This window comes from Apium graveolens, chromosome 4, assembly GCF_009905375.1.
Source record: "Apium graveolens cultivar Ventura chromosome 4, ASM990537v1, whole genome shotgun sequence".
NCBI classification, from domain to species: Eukaryota; Viridiplantae; Streptophyta; class Magnoliopsida; order Apiales; family Apiaceae; genus Apium; species Apium graveolens.
Genome location: NC_133650.1, coordinates 664753 through 679739, shown reverse-complemented (window position 1 = coordinate 679739; position 14987 = coordinate 664753). Strand labels below are relative to the sequence as shown.

The 14987-nt window shown below is 39.2% G+C and overlaps 1 protein-coding gene across 1 annotated transcript; it reads right to left on the bottom strand.

Moving 5' to 3' along the window:
• Positions 1 to 338: 338 nt before the first annotated feature.
• LOC141717412 (V-type proton ATPase subunit C-like) lies at positions 339 to 5724 on the bottom strand. Its single transcript, XM_074519456.1, has 11 exons — positions 5487 to 5724; positions 5316 to 5384; positions 5070 to 5197; positions 4888 to 4987; positions 2888 to 2955; positions 2420 to 2561; positions 2004 to 2120; positions 1713 to 1838; positions 1464 to 1547; positions 1283 to 1362; positions 339 to 780 (listed from the first exon to the last, which is right to left on the bottom strand). Exons 1-11 carry the CDS (start codon positions 5601 to 5603, stop codon positions 684 to 686), a joined length of 1128 nt encoding a protein of 375 aa, XP_074375557.1. The 5' UTR covers positions 5604 to 5724; the 3' UTR covers positions 339 to 683.
• Positions 5725 to 14987: the final 9263 nt, after the last annotated feature.

Sequence of the window (14987 nt, the reverse complement as noted above, 5' to 3'; positions counted from 1 at the left end):
ACACGGCTTTAAATTTTTAAAAATTGTCCCAACCACAGCCGCAAACTTTATCCAGTATTTTATCCCAATATTTTTATTTTTATATTACTATTAACTAAATGCTGTTACATATGAGCGCATTAAGCCCCATTGTTTTAAGTTGGGCTTTGATATCAAATTTTGGTCGGCACCAAATCAACAAATTTTAAACAGACTGTATGATGCATTACATTACATTTTCGTATGTGCTCAGCAGAGATGAAGCATAGTTTTCCTCTGCTGAATGGTGAGATATGTCAGTGAATACTGGGGAGGGTATGAAAATGTGCTGTGCAAAATTAAGTATTCATAACTCGGACTGAAGATTAACGAGCTCCATGGTACAGTCTCTTAACCAAGATTTTAAACAGTAACTACAAACTCTCGACGTCTGGTTACTGCTATATATTCACCAGCTTCAGTGGCTAAAAATAATTGCCACCATAAATAAATACATCTTCAAACATAAATACAAGTAAACTAAAGCTTACATGCAGAATTGGAGGAAAGAATTAATATAAACGATGCTCTCACAAGTTGAATACACTCGTATGATTACCAGTTCAGGTAATTGACCTTATAATACAGCAAGTCGCGGAACCGCTCTTTATTGATGATACCCAATGAAGAATTTAAGATGCACATAATCACAGCAAATGCGTAGATCATATAAGATTTATAGTGAAGGAGACATAAGGATAGGCATCAGCATCACCTCCAAAACCACCCATGCCGCCTTCATCATCAACTTTCCAAAATGTGCTGCAGTTGCATTTCCAAAACATATATCAACAAACAATCCAGAATGATGTTCCAGCAGAAATCAGTATAAAAATATGGGGTTCAGGGACCACTATAAAGCTGGGGGTATTGTTTTTAACTCAAATCTCCATATGATAATAAACTCAAGAGGGACATTTATACAGCAAGTGCGGACTACGAAAGATAATACTGCCATTGAATAAGTCCATTTAGGCTACTCAAAAGTTGGGAATGGGGGTCTGAACCACACTTGAGAGCTGTCTAGTCCCTTGAAATATACAACCTTATATGGTTTCTATTCCCTTGAGTTGAACCTTATATGCGAACTTCATCATGGGTCATTTAACACACACAACTATACCTAAAGTCATCAGCATCCTAGTTTCTACTTTAAACCAAGTTGATCAAAGGTAACATAGTTCATAATGTCTAGTCTAGGTTTCTATATGAAGTCCATTAGCGTGAAATGATGACGATAAAATATTTGAATTCCCGTGTGTACCTGTTTGAACTGTCTGCTAGTCCCTCTAATATTGAACGTACTTTCTTCTCACTTTTCACAGATGGCGACAATACAACAGACTGAAACAATTCAAAAATGCTCTATAAGCTGAAGAACACAGAAAATAGCTGAATGAAGAAGAATGCAAAAGGAGGATTACAAACAAGTGCATTTTGATTACCAAGAACGTTGGTGGCAATCCATATCTTAGAATGCTCTCTACAGACACACGTACAGCGCAAAAGTGCATCCACGAGGTGAAAACCTGCAAGAGATGCAATTAGTCCAACAGTGCTAAGATGCAATGGCAATTACCAAGACAGAACTCCAAAAATAGAACAAACTAGTTTATTAACAATAGAAAATGGGTGTTAATGTGATATGGTATATTTATTATCCTTATTTTCCAGATGAGAGAGTCACATGGTACCTCCCCGTAACTGGCATAGCACCACTGGAGGAGAGAGCTCCTCAAAGTCTCCTGATCTTGCATCAGTTTTTCAAGCTCCTGCTTTCGAGACTCTTGTGTCTCCGAGTTGTATTCAAAATCCCTTACCTACATCATATGTTAAATTTATCATGGTATCTAAAACATTGTTATCTGCCACGATTAAAAACATTTGATAAACGTGCCGATTCAATGCGTTAGTAACCAAGTGCAAATTGGATAGTTATGATGATAGATTGCTGTTTTCATAGTACTCTAAAGAAATGAACTTACTTGGAAACCTCTTTCACGTGCCTTGGTCCTAAAATTGTCAGCATCACGATTGAATAATGTAACAGTATACAGAGCATATTCATTGTCCTCGTGTAGCAACTTTGACGATCTGGGGACCTATAACATTATTCAGTTCATAAATATCTAGATTTATATTTAGACCGCCATATACTGTATTCTGCACTCGGGAGGGAAAAATGACTAAAAGGTATGTTTAGTTACTTTAAATCAATTGACAGAGAATTAGTATTTAAGGTTAAATCTAATGACTTTAAATACTAATTCTCTGTCAAGTTTTATTTAAAGTTACATATAATGAGTTTATTTAGCAAAAAAAAAAGTTACTAATAATGTAAAAATATCAGATTAGCAGGCCAAACATAACATAACGGTTCTATACCAAATAAAGATTTTACCACATAAGTTGTGAGTGTCTCATAACTTGACAACCAATCTTTCTGTGAATACTTGGAGACTACCGCAAGGAGGGTCACTAAATGTTCTGTTGTGATAAGATCCTGAGGCTTCACCATATTTGACAGATCGCGAACAGCTAAACTGAAAAAAGGAGGAAAAAGGAGAGGAGAAATTAGTGAAATAATCCGAAAAATATAATGCAACTTAGTTGAACCTTGGTTACCAATCGACCTCAATGCTAACATATACTCGGAAGCAAAGATTCAGATAAGTTTTTCTTCATCCTACTATAATATACTGCCCAAATGAAACAATTTTTTTTTCATTTTTTAAGTCATGAAAGTGAAAAAGCCACGGAATTTTAACTTGCTCATAACGGAATACAGAAAAAATCCGGCCAAGGACATGCATAACCTATATTCTGAATTCTAGAACCAAAACATGAGAAAGCTAATACAGACGCATACCTTCCAGTTTGCTTTCTGTTTATGGCATTAAGTTGACTGCGCACATTGTTATATTCAGCAACCCGAACCTAGTATAGCAAACCCAGAAATAACTAAGATTCTCCTATAAGACTTCAATATATATAATTGAATACACAAACAATGATGTGCAGCAGAGTGAAACATTTTCCAACCAAAACATGAAAGCTAGCAAAAGCAGATTACCATCAGTACAGAAAGTTAGCGTACATGTACGAAAAACAGCAGGACAGACATCAGTGAATAGTATAGACATGCAAACGAAAATTATGTACTTTCTGTATATATTTCACGACATACAAATACCGCTATGTTTAGAACAAACAATTTCTAGCCATATATCAGTACACGACAATATACCATGTGATTGTTAAAATGAAAATCACTGCAGAAGTACATAATGGAACAAAAGGAAAAGACTTTAAAATACACATGAACTGGCTATAGAGTGAAAAAAATATGTCCAAAGTTCAATATACTTCATGATCAACGTTAAACCTTTCTCATATACAATATTTCAACTTTAGAAGAATATGATTGAAACCACGACGCAAAAACATAAGATATACCAGTCAGCCTTCCCAAAGACTAAACTCGTCTTGACTTAGAGATTATCATTGGATTTTTCTTACAAATTTTAACCATAATTAATATAAAACCAAAAAAACCAATTATAATTTATACAATTAGATCTAAAATGCTGTTTGGCACAATCCGTGTTGCTCTTTCATCTATATATGACATCTATAGGTTCTAAATACTTCATACCTACAGAAATCTTCTGCACGGGTCTACCACCGAGTTTATATAGTAAAACATAAAGCAATTGTCCTAAATCAGGATGGAACCTTCCATATGCACTTAAATAGTCAGCTATCGGAAACATTTTATTTTTTGACAAATCATATATTTTTATTAATAAGCTATAGCAGGGAGGGAACGGTGAGAATCTAACTCTAGACTTTTTCTAGCACCGGGAGCATATGATAATCCAATTCCAATGGCATGCCTAGAGATTTAGTCCTTCAAGTTTCATTTCAGATGTGTTTTAAGGGTTTCTCACCTATGACTGTAACTCATGGGTGCAGTCCCACCTTTTTCTGTAGATTCTTATGCCAAAAAAAGAATTACTTTAAGAAGGAAAAAGAACAACTCTTTTGCAAGAATGTTCTTGCCAGTTCTTCTGTGCTAAATAATATACCTTGATGTCTCTCTTATAATTTTCCATTTAAGCAGTAAGTAATTATGTTGGTATCCATTTAAGCAGTAAATAATATACACAAGAAATGATCAAGTACGATCAAGATAGCAAACTAAGGAAGCCTGTTTTCTGTCATTGTAACTTAATACAACTTTAACTAGTGCAAACAATACAGCTGAGCCATATGTATTTCCATTAGGGTGAAATCCTAAATGACACGTACTTAAAATTTAATCCTCAAGCTTGTTTTCTCTTCAGAACACCAACTTCCGTTTAAGTATTCCGATGTTTTTCTTATCTATGAGATATGAGTATTGCTTGTTCTTTATCTGTTGTGTTTTGAATTTTCAGTGATGACTATTACATACAGTCTCTGTAAGGGTTCTAACACTTTCCGCTCTATGTTAGCCATCTGCTAATGTATGTCTATGCCACGTAAAGTAAGTAAAATAAAAAATTCAAAAGCAATATCATAAAAGGTGAGATAATTTTTGTGATTTTCCACCAAATCTCCATTCAGTTTCTCGTCATCGCTGTTACTCTGAATTTGTAAGCTATTCAGGACCCCACAACTTATTCTAATGTGTACTGAAAGAAAAGAAATTAGATCCTAAACAATCTTGAGCATAAATCGCAAATAGTTTCAGTTATTAAATCCAATCCACTATACATTGTAGTAAAAGCTAAAATCTTATTAGAACATCATAGACTATCAAAAATGACAAGAACACCATGTTAACATATCATAAGGAAGTGTAGATAACTTATACTGGGTATCCACCTTGAGATCGTCTTCTATCTTAGCAACTTGCACATGAATGCCATCCACAATCTCCTTAAGAGGAGACATTGTCGGGTACCTAGCCTCGTCCCACACGAATCTGCAATCATAAATCTCAAAACTATCGAATCACACAGACTAATCAATCAAACCAACGAAACAAAAACGACAGATATTATCACCTAGTAAGATAAGAATCAACAGGAACACCGTCGACAGTCAAAGAGCTACTATTAATCCCCGAAACCCTCTCCAATTCCTCGATCTGTCTCCGAATCTTATGCGATGAAGCCTCAATGAAGTTATTTGACTGCACCAATTTCACCAAAATTAAATCTTTTCAATACCCAATTAACAAAATCAAATCTTTAAAATACCAATTAATAAATTCACACATTCTTGAAATTTAAATAAAATAAAAATCTCACCTTTACAAGATCATCACTGAGTGACAAGAGTGAATCTAATGTTCCAACACGGAGATTAGGGACATTGAACTGCAGATACAAACATGTATGTATTGTTGTGATCTATAATGATGAAATTCAAAAATTATATGTGTGTGTGATTGTATAAATGAGGGATGATGATGAGATTACCCTGTAGAGAGGAGTGTCGAAGGAGTTCTTGGAGATGGATTCTTGAAGGCGACTCCAGAGAGATGAGGCGGGAGAGTTTTGAAGTGGGAGAGAGACGACCCAATATCTCGTTGCCATTGTTGTTATGCTGAGAGAGAGAGAGAGATCAGAGAGAGATTGATTGGTTTTTGGAAGTGTTAACTAATATCTGTGCATACAGCTTTTTGTTATTACGAGTCCAGTAATGTTATGTGGCTTCACGGATTACTGAGGAGTTTTGGGCACAACTGCGCAAATGATCAAAAAAAAACTTTTCAGAATGACTTTTCAGCGAATTGTTTAATCGGAGCATTAATCGGAACTAATTTATATAATAAATAATAATAAATAATTTTATTTGAATGTCACTAACCTTGCATAAAATTTATAAAAATAAAATCACATATCATTAATTTAATATTGATGTTTAAATAGTAAGATTTACAAAACAAACCACTATTACTAGTTCATAATTGATATTTAAGTGGTTTATACTAATTAATTACTACAGACTACTGATAGGGAGTAAAATAAACTATGGTTGTATAATTAATGTCGCATTAATATTAATTATACCCGGTTTGGGCCAACAATAAAGCCCGTTGTAAATGAGCCCAAAACCCTGAATATTAATTAATTTCGTAATTAATTAATAAGGGTAAAAACAACTGATAAGTGGAATCCAAATAGAGATATAATTTCTTGGAGATTGACCTCCAAGAAACCCCATGGAACAAGGAATCAAAATCCTACACCATAGGACTTCAAAGTCCACTCTAAAACTGAGACTTACCACCAAGTCTCCTAACCTAATTCAAAGGCATCTTATGCCTATATAAGGGATCTCACCCCACAAATCAGAACTACGTTTTTGACTTGATCCTTGGCAAACAGCAAGGTACGTAGGCATCTTGTTAAGGCAGATTGAGTCACGAGACACAAGAGCAGTCAAATCGAGCCTCGAAGCTCGCGAACCCTAGCAATAAATGCGCCCTAATTTTTAATCCATAACATTTGGCGCCGTCTGGGGGAAAGCATAACAACAACCATGGTGAACACACGGAGCAAAAATAATGCCCCTGAAGGAACACCGCCGGGACAACTCAACCAATTTCGTCGGTGGTGGAGATACCCCCGCATTCAACCTACGCCTCTACCGAAGAAGGAACTCTGGTGGGAGCAACCGAGGCACAACCCCAAGGGACGAATACCCCGACTCTTCAAGGGACGAATCCCCAATTTCAGCAGCTACAAGCACCTGTGAATCCTCAACTCGTTGGGTATGAGTATTCAACAATTGTGACCACTAACCCCCCCCCTTACGGGATGCCTCTATACCCAGAGGTTGGAGGGAGTGGGCACTCCAATCGGAGTGAAGCACAAGGGCAAACGCCCCATTACATACGTGGTTTGGCTCCTATTCTGGAGGATCAAGAATTCTCTGGACCTTATACTGAAAGAGACTCTGAATCTTCGGATGATGATGTGGCTCCAAGAAGGAGGCGTGCTGGTAAAGAACCGATGCCTGATACTAATCAGCGTCCCGGGAGCACCCGAGGGACGAATCCTCAAGAAGTACAGGAGAGGATCAGGGCTCATGAAGCTGAGATCCAAAGGCTGAAGCGCGACCCGGTGGCGCACCTGACCCCAAGACCCCCACTTCCTCCGAGGCGGAGATATCCTCCTCTAATCATAGACCTGGATGGTCCAATACCAAGAAGGGTTGTTGTCCGCAGGGCTGATCCAACTGATCTTCTGCCCCTAGGAGATCCTGATGATCCAAATCCACCATTCACTGAAGAAATAATGAGTGCCCACATCTCAAGGGAGTTTAAAATTCCCACCATCAAAGCATATGATGGTATTGGAGATCCCGCTAATCATGTCAAGACATTCTCTAATGCACTGTTACCGCAACCCGTGAACAATGTTATTTAGTGTCAAACATTTCCTCAAACCTTGTCCGGAATGGCTCAGAGGTGGTACAGTCGTCTTCTTCCGAATTCAATTGGGTCCTTTAGAGATTTAAATCAAGTTTTTATCAAACAATTCATCAGTGGAAAAGTACATGAGAAAAGTTCAGCATATCTCATGAGCATTGTGCAAAGAGCAGAGGAGTCCTTGAAAGACTATTTAAACCGTTTCACACAGGAAGCTTTGAAGGTTCCAGACCTCGATGACAAGGTAGCTATGATAGCACTGTAGCAGGGAACTAGAGATGAGTCCTTTAAGATGTCTTTAGCTAAGCGTCCCCCTGAAAGTATGCTACAACTCCAAGATAGGGCAGGGAAGTATATCAAGGTGGAGGAAAGCATGAGGAAGACGGTAGTGAACAACGATCCCGCTGGTAGCAAGAAGCGAAAGACTGATCTAGAATATAATGCTAAGTACAAGTATCCTAGAACCGAGAAAGACGCTGATTCAACCCAAAAGAAGGGATGACTTGGACAAAAGTTTACCGAATATGCTAAGTTGAATGCCCCTAGAAGCCAGATCTTAATGGAAATCGAGAGAGATAGGGATGTTCGTTGGCCCAAACCCTTGAAGGCTGATTTTGCTAAGCTAGATAAGAGCAAATATTGTAGATTTCACAAGGATGTTGGTCATGACACCGATGAGTGTAGACAACTGAAGGATGAAATTGAATTCCTTATTCAAAAAGGAAGGCTGAGCAAATATACTGGATATGGAGGAGATAAGAATAATAGTGAAAGAAGGAACTTTGATGATCGCGGGAGAGATCAAGATGATCAGGGGCGAAATCCCCAACCCAGGGGACCGGTGATAAACGCAATCTTTGGAGGACCACAACCCCAAGGGCCAGTGATAAACACAATCTTTAATGGACCAACTGCTGCTGGTTCATCCAAAAACTCAAGGAAAGCTTATACTAGAGAAGTCATGCATATTGTTGGAGAAGCCCCGAAGAGGGCTAGAACAGGAGTAGCAATGACATTTGATGATTTTGACTTAGAGGGTGTCAAATTTCCTCATGACGATCCCCTGGTCATAACACCGATAATAGGGAACAACCCGGTGAAGAGAGTCCTTGTAGACAATGGAGCCTCGATGGACATCTTGCTCTATGACACCTTTATAAGGATGAGTTACAATGATTCTCAATTAACCCCAACTGATATGCCGATATATGGTTTCGCTGGAGTCGAATGCCCCGTGGAAGGGATAATTAAGTTGCCTTTGACTATAGGTCAGGAACCAAGACAAGAAACACATATGTTGGACTTTGTAATGGTAAAGGATGGATCAACTTACAATGCAATCATGGGAAGAATAGGAATACACGCTTTTAAGGCAACCCCCTCCTCTTACCATTCGGTAATGAAGTTTCCCACCAGAAACGGGATTGGAGCAGAAATAGGAGATCAGAAGATGGCAAGGAGTTGTTACGTGGCCTCCCTTAGGGAAGACGGTGTTGCGGGCAGGTTTTGCCTATTGAAGATCTGGATATTCGCGAGAATGACGAGAAACGAGGAAAGCCAATTGAAGACTTGATTTCGGTCCCTTTGGCTCCCGAGGATCTCGAGAAAGTGACTTTCATTGGAGCATCACTGGAGGAGACCCTTAGAGGAAAGTTAATGAAGTTCTTACAAGAGAATAGTGATGTATTTGCATGGTCGGCGGCTGATATGCCCGATATAGATCCGGATTTGATCACTCACAGGTTGAACGTGGATCCCAACCGAAAGACCGTGAAGCAGAAGAAAATGAGTTTTGCCCCTGAGAGGCAGGAAGCAATTAGGCAGGAGGTAGAGAAGCTCTTAGAGGCTGGTTTCATTGAAGAAATACAATTTCCGGAATGGTTAGCAAATCCTGTAATGGTAAAGAAGGCTAATGAAAAATGGAGAATGTGTGTGGATTTCACTACTCTGAATGATGCATGCCCGAAGGATTGTTTCCCGTTGCCAAGGATAGTACATTGATAGATGCGACCGCTAGTCGTCAAATGCTAAACTTTATGGATGGATTCAGTGGATATCATAAGATCAAGATGCATGAGGATGACATCCCAAATGTATCATTCATCACTGACTTTGGTATTTTTTGTTATCTTGTTATGACGTTTGGTCTCAAGAATGCAGGAGCTACATATCAAAGGTTGGTAAATAAGATTTTTAAGGAACTTATTGGCAAAACTATGGAAGTATATGTGGATGACATGTTGGTCAAGAGTCTTGTAAAGACTGATCACATAACCCACTTGAGGGAAGCTTTTGAGGTTTTGAGATATCACAAAATGATGTTAAATCCTGCAAAGTGTGCTTTCAGAGTGAGATCTGGAAAGTTTTTGGGATTAATGGTCTCCAAGAGGGGAATTGAAGCAAATCCTGACAAGATAAAGGCCATTTTGGACATGGAGCCTCCGCGGTCTATTAAAGATGTTCAAAAACTCACTGGAAGGGTTGCTGCCTTGGGACAATTTATCTCCAAATTTGGATACAAGTGTTTGCCATTCTTCAAATCCTCGAAGAAGGTAAAAGATTTCATATGGACCGAGGAAAGTCAAGAGGCGTTCGAAGGATTAAAGAAATATATGGTTCAAGCCCCGTTGTTGGCCAAACCAGTCCTGAATGAAACTTTGTACCTATATCTAGTTGTCTCAGAAAACGCTTTGAGCGTCGTGTTGGTTAAGGAGGAACTTAAAATCCAAAAACCAATATATTACGTCAGTAAGATTCTGCACGGAGCTGAGTTGAATTATTCGACTATTGAAAAGTTCGCTCTAGCCCTGGTGATGGCCTCAAGGAAGTTGCGTCCTTACTTCCAATATCATAAGATCGAGGTACTAACAAATTGGCCTTTGAGAAACATCATTCACAGTCCTAAAGCCAGTGGGAGGCTGATTAAATGGGCCATAGAAATGGGAGAACTCGACATCAAGTACAAGCCGCGAACGACAATAAAAGCCCATGCGTTGGCTGACTTTGTGGTGGAATGTACCATACCCAACCAAGAACTCGGGGGCAGGAAGATACTGTACCTCAAGACACAGAATATAACAAAGGAAACGAAGAAGAGGACGCTAAGGAGAAGGAATTATGGGTTCTCTATTTTGATGGGGCATCAAAAACAAATTCGAGTGGAGCAGGCCTAGTGCTACAGAGCCCCGACGGTTTCTTAATTGAATATGCTATGAAGTTAGATTTTCCAACTACAAATAATGAAGCAGAATACGAAGCTTTGATAGCTGGCCTTGGCCTGGCAGGGACATTAAGGGTCAAGAACTTGAAAGTCTATGGAGATTCGAAGCTTGTCGTATCCCAGGTCAAGGGGAGTTCGAAGCAAGAGACGAGACTATGGCGAAGTACGTACGTCTAGTGAGGGTTGTGATCACTTAGTTCGATGAGTGTCATGTAGAGCACATTCCAAGAGAGGAAAATGCTAAGGCATATGCACTATCTAAGTTTGCCTCATCAGAGATAAAGAAAAGTTCAGGAAGTGTATACTTCCGTATTTTGAAAACACGAAGCATTGATGTTAAGCTTATAGCCCCTATAGGGTTGGGGACATCATGGATAGACCCCATCAAGATCCATATTCAAACTGGGTGGCTCTTGAATGATGTGACTGAAGCACGAAAGTTGGTCGTACGAGCACTGAGGTATTCCTTGATCGACGGAATTTTGTAAAAAAGATCCTATGTATTTCCTTACTTAAGATATCTCAGGCCTGATGAGGCGTGTTTAGCTCTCAAAGAAGTACACGAAGGTATTTGTGGGCAACATTTGGGTGGCAGGGTTCTGACACACAAGATAACTCGTTTAGGCTTTTATTGGCCAGAAATGATGGCTGGTGCCAGAGAATATGTGAAGAAATGTGATCGTTGTCAGAAACATGCACCGGTTGTTCGACACCCCCCCGAGATGTTAACTTCCATCAATTCTCCGATTCCCTTTACTATGTGGGGAATGGATATATTTGGGCCTTTTCCCATGGCCACCGCACAAAGGAAGTTTCTGATTGTAGCTATAGACTGTGTTTACTAAGTGGATTGAAGCTAAACCTTTAGCTAAGATCACAACCAAACAAGTTGCGCAATTCTTGTGGGAAAACATCATGTGCAAATATGGAATCCCTCATATTCTAGTCACCGATAATGGAACACAATTCAATAATGAAGAGTTCAGGAAATACTGTGAGGAAAACGAGATTGAGTTAAGGTTTACCTCCGTAGCTCATCCACAAGCCAATGGACAAGCGGAGGTGGCAAATCGCATTATTCTAGATGGACTGAAGAAAAGGGTTGAAAAATCCAGAAAAAATTGGGTGGATGAGATACTTCCAATACTTTGGGCTTACATGACTACTTGTAGAGTCACTACCGGAGCAACGCCCTTCATGTTAGCATATGGGGCGAAGGCGGTCGTTCTTGTGGAAATATCGCACTCGTCTCCCAAAATCCAAGCGTACAATGCTGAAGAAAAGGAAGAGGGGCAAAGGTTATCCTTGGATTTGATTGATGAAGTATGAGATGAGGCGCATGCCAAGATAGTGGAACATCAGAAAAAAGCTTCTTTCTACTATAAATTAAGGGTGAAAGAAAGTATCTTCAAGCAAGGTGACTTGGTTCTAAGGAAGGTGGAAGCTTCTGGTGTAGGGCAGAAGGGAAAATTTGCCCCAAATTGGGAAGGACCATACAAGATCAAAAGTGTTCAAGGAAGAGGATCCTACAAGCTGGAAACTATAGACGGTTTTGAAGTCCCAAGGACTTGGTACGCTCAAAACCTGAAAGTCTATTATGTATAAGTCTGATGGAAAAGATGTTCACTTGTCAAAGTGGCAAATAGGTTGAAAAACACCTTAAAGCTTTGTTTGCTTAGGATTTTATGTTCTATAAGACTATTATTACAAGTTTAGTTTTACCAAGACTTATGTAAGGGATGAATCCCAAGAGTTTATGGAATTTATAAAGTTTATGATATGTGGTATTAAGTTCCTACAACACAAAAAATTATAATAAATAAACGAAGTGCATGAATTCGAATAAAAAAACATAGAGTTCAATAAATAAAGAGACTATTACATGTCCTGAGCATAAATAACAAAGCCACGCAGGGCCAATAAGAACTCTAAGAAGCGGAAGTGTCCTCTGCGTCCATATCATCCCCTCCGCTCTCACTCGACGTCTCAGCAGTACCGGTCTCGGAGGAAGAAGAACTGAGGTCCTCTGCGGTAGGCCTAGAAGATGACTCTGGGGCCGGAAGTGACTGGGTATCAGGGATATCCTCAGAGATAACTACGCGGGTACGGAACCTCTGTAGTAAAGTCTCGTCATCTGGACATGGATAGTTTACCTGGTTAATATCCGGACAAGCGTCGTTCACGGTCCCAAGGGCCGTGTCCCAGCCAATCCTGAAAAATCTTGGAAAAACCGAGTTATCCCTAATCCGCATACTCTGAGTAAACTCATTCGTGTCCAAGTAAGCATCAATGATTCTGTCCTTCTCAGTTTTAAGCTTCACTGACTCAACATTGGCTTCGGATAGCTCCTCCTCTTTACGCTTCATCTTCATCTATAAGGTCGTATGCTTGACCTTCCGCTTTCTCAAGGCTCTGTCGGATTTCTCCGAAGCCTTCTTCCAAGACTCGACATGCCTCACTGCCGCTTGAAAGTGAGCGTTAGTCTGAAATAAGAAAAGAAATCATGAGATAAGGCATGACGAGCTTCATACTTAAAAAAAGAAAAATATAGGTTAGAAAGCGAAAAACATACTGAGGCAATGGATTGGGCTCCCATGAGCTTCACACGCTTCAAGTCCTGGCCAGCCACAACATCGGTGAAGTCCTTAGGAGTGATGGAATGATAGGACCAATCCCAAGCGTGCTTCGTGGAACCAACCACGGTATCCCCACGGTGAAAACCCCATAGAGGCTGAAATGAGCCCGTAGGAATAGGAACAGGAGTGGCAGGAGTTTCAGTTGCCCATGAAGAAGCCTCCACCATAGGCTCTTTGTGCTTCTTCAGGTAGCTAGGCTCCGTAGCCTTACCACGAGTATCCAACCCTGCAAGCCGGGCCTTTTTCATCCTGGTTGTTTCCTCAACAACCGACACGACAACATTGTTTATCTCCTGAGCCGCTGAAATGGAAATAGAAATAGACAACAAGTTATGTTAATAATGTCTAAAAAAGGGAAGACATTGTAGAGAGTGAGAAATACCCTTTTGAGTGACCGAAGAAAGTCCCACATAAATCAGGGAGAACTCTTCCAATAGAGTCCAACTGGTAGTCTGACCCTCATTTTTAATAAGCTATATATATATAATTGTTATTTCTAGAGAACTAACAATGAGATTTACAGAAGGGGAGTTGAATGTAAATCTCAAAACTTTTTCAAGTTTTGAGCAGTTTATAAAGACTGTGTGTTCAAGATGAACAAGTGTGTGAATTGCTTCAAGCTGATACAGACAGATATATATTCAAACACGAATGTAAAGAACACAATAAACCTTTAAAAACTTTTTTGGTGGATTTGTTGTTCCACCAGAGATGGTATTTCAGAAATTCTGTGATCTAAGAATTTGATCACAGCTGCATCCTAGTACAAACTAGATAATTTTTCTCTCAAGATTTTTCTAAACAGCTCTGGAAAAATTCTTAACTAATTACTAGCTACTACTTGGTTTTTATATTACCAAGTTTACAAGTGAAGACAAGGATATATAAAATAATAAAGTAAGATCTCCACTTGTTTCTTCTCCAGTTCACTCCAGTACTTTGTTGACTTAATGTCTCTTTATACTAGAGTAGAACGGCTGCTTTTTCTGATGATCCTGAAATTAGGCTGCCACATTTCAGTTATCTCTGTTCACCCACGTGCCTCTGTTTGTAGGTACAACTACCACTTATCAACGGTTAATCAACAGAACATCCGTTGAAGCTTTCATCCATTGATGCACTCATCCGTTGAAGCTTTAGAGACATCCGTTGAAGCTTAGCTTCTCATCCGTTGAAGGTCTTTAAGTCATCCGTTGATACCACTTCATTTATACAAAATTACAAGGCATGAAATATTTACAATTGGCCTTCCTATCTGCATATCTTCTAGTAGTCAACATGACTCATAGTTTCTCTCAACTTCTAAGAATTACATCTTAAATACAGAGACTGAAATATGCTACAACACTAGACTTATTTCTAAGTAAAGCTACACCATCAACGGATAGCCAAAGTGGTCTTATCCGTTGAGGCTACAGACACTGAATTTCTACTTAAGTGTTTTGTTAAACATATCATCAAACTAATGCACATATATTCCTAACAATAATATTCTCCTATTCTGTTAGGCGAATGGTCTTGGGGCTTCCATCGTTAACTTTGCCGAAGGAAGATCGAAAAAGGGTGCCCCAATCACCATTCTCCCATTTTAAACCAACAAAACTACTTCTCCAGTTCTGGTTGTTATAAGGGATAGAGGAACTATTGAAAATATGTGGGCATTTGGGCTTCTGCCTAATGTAAACCC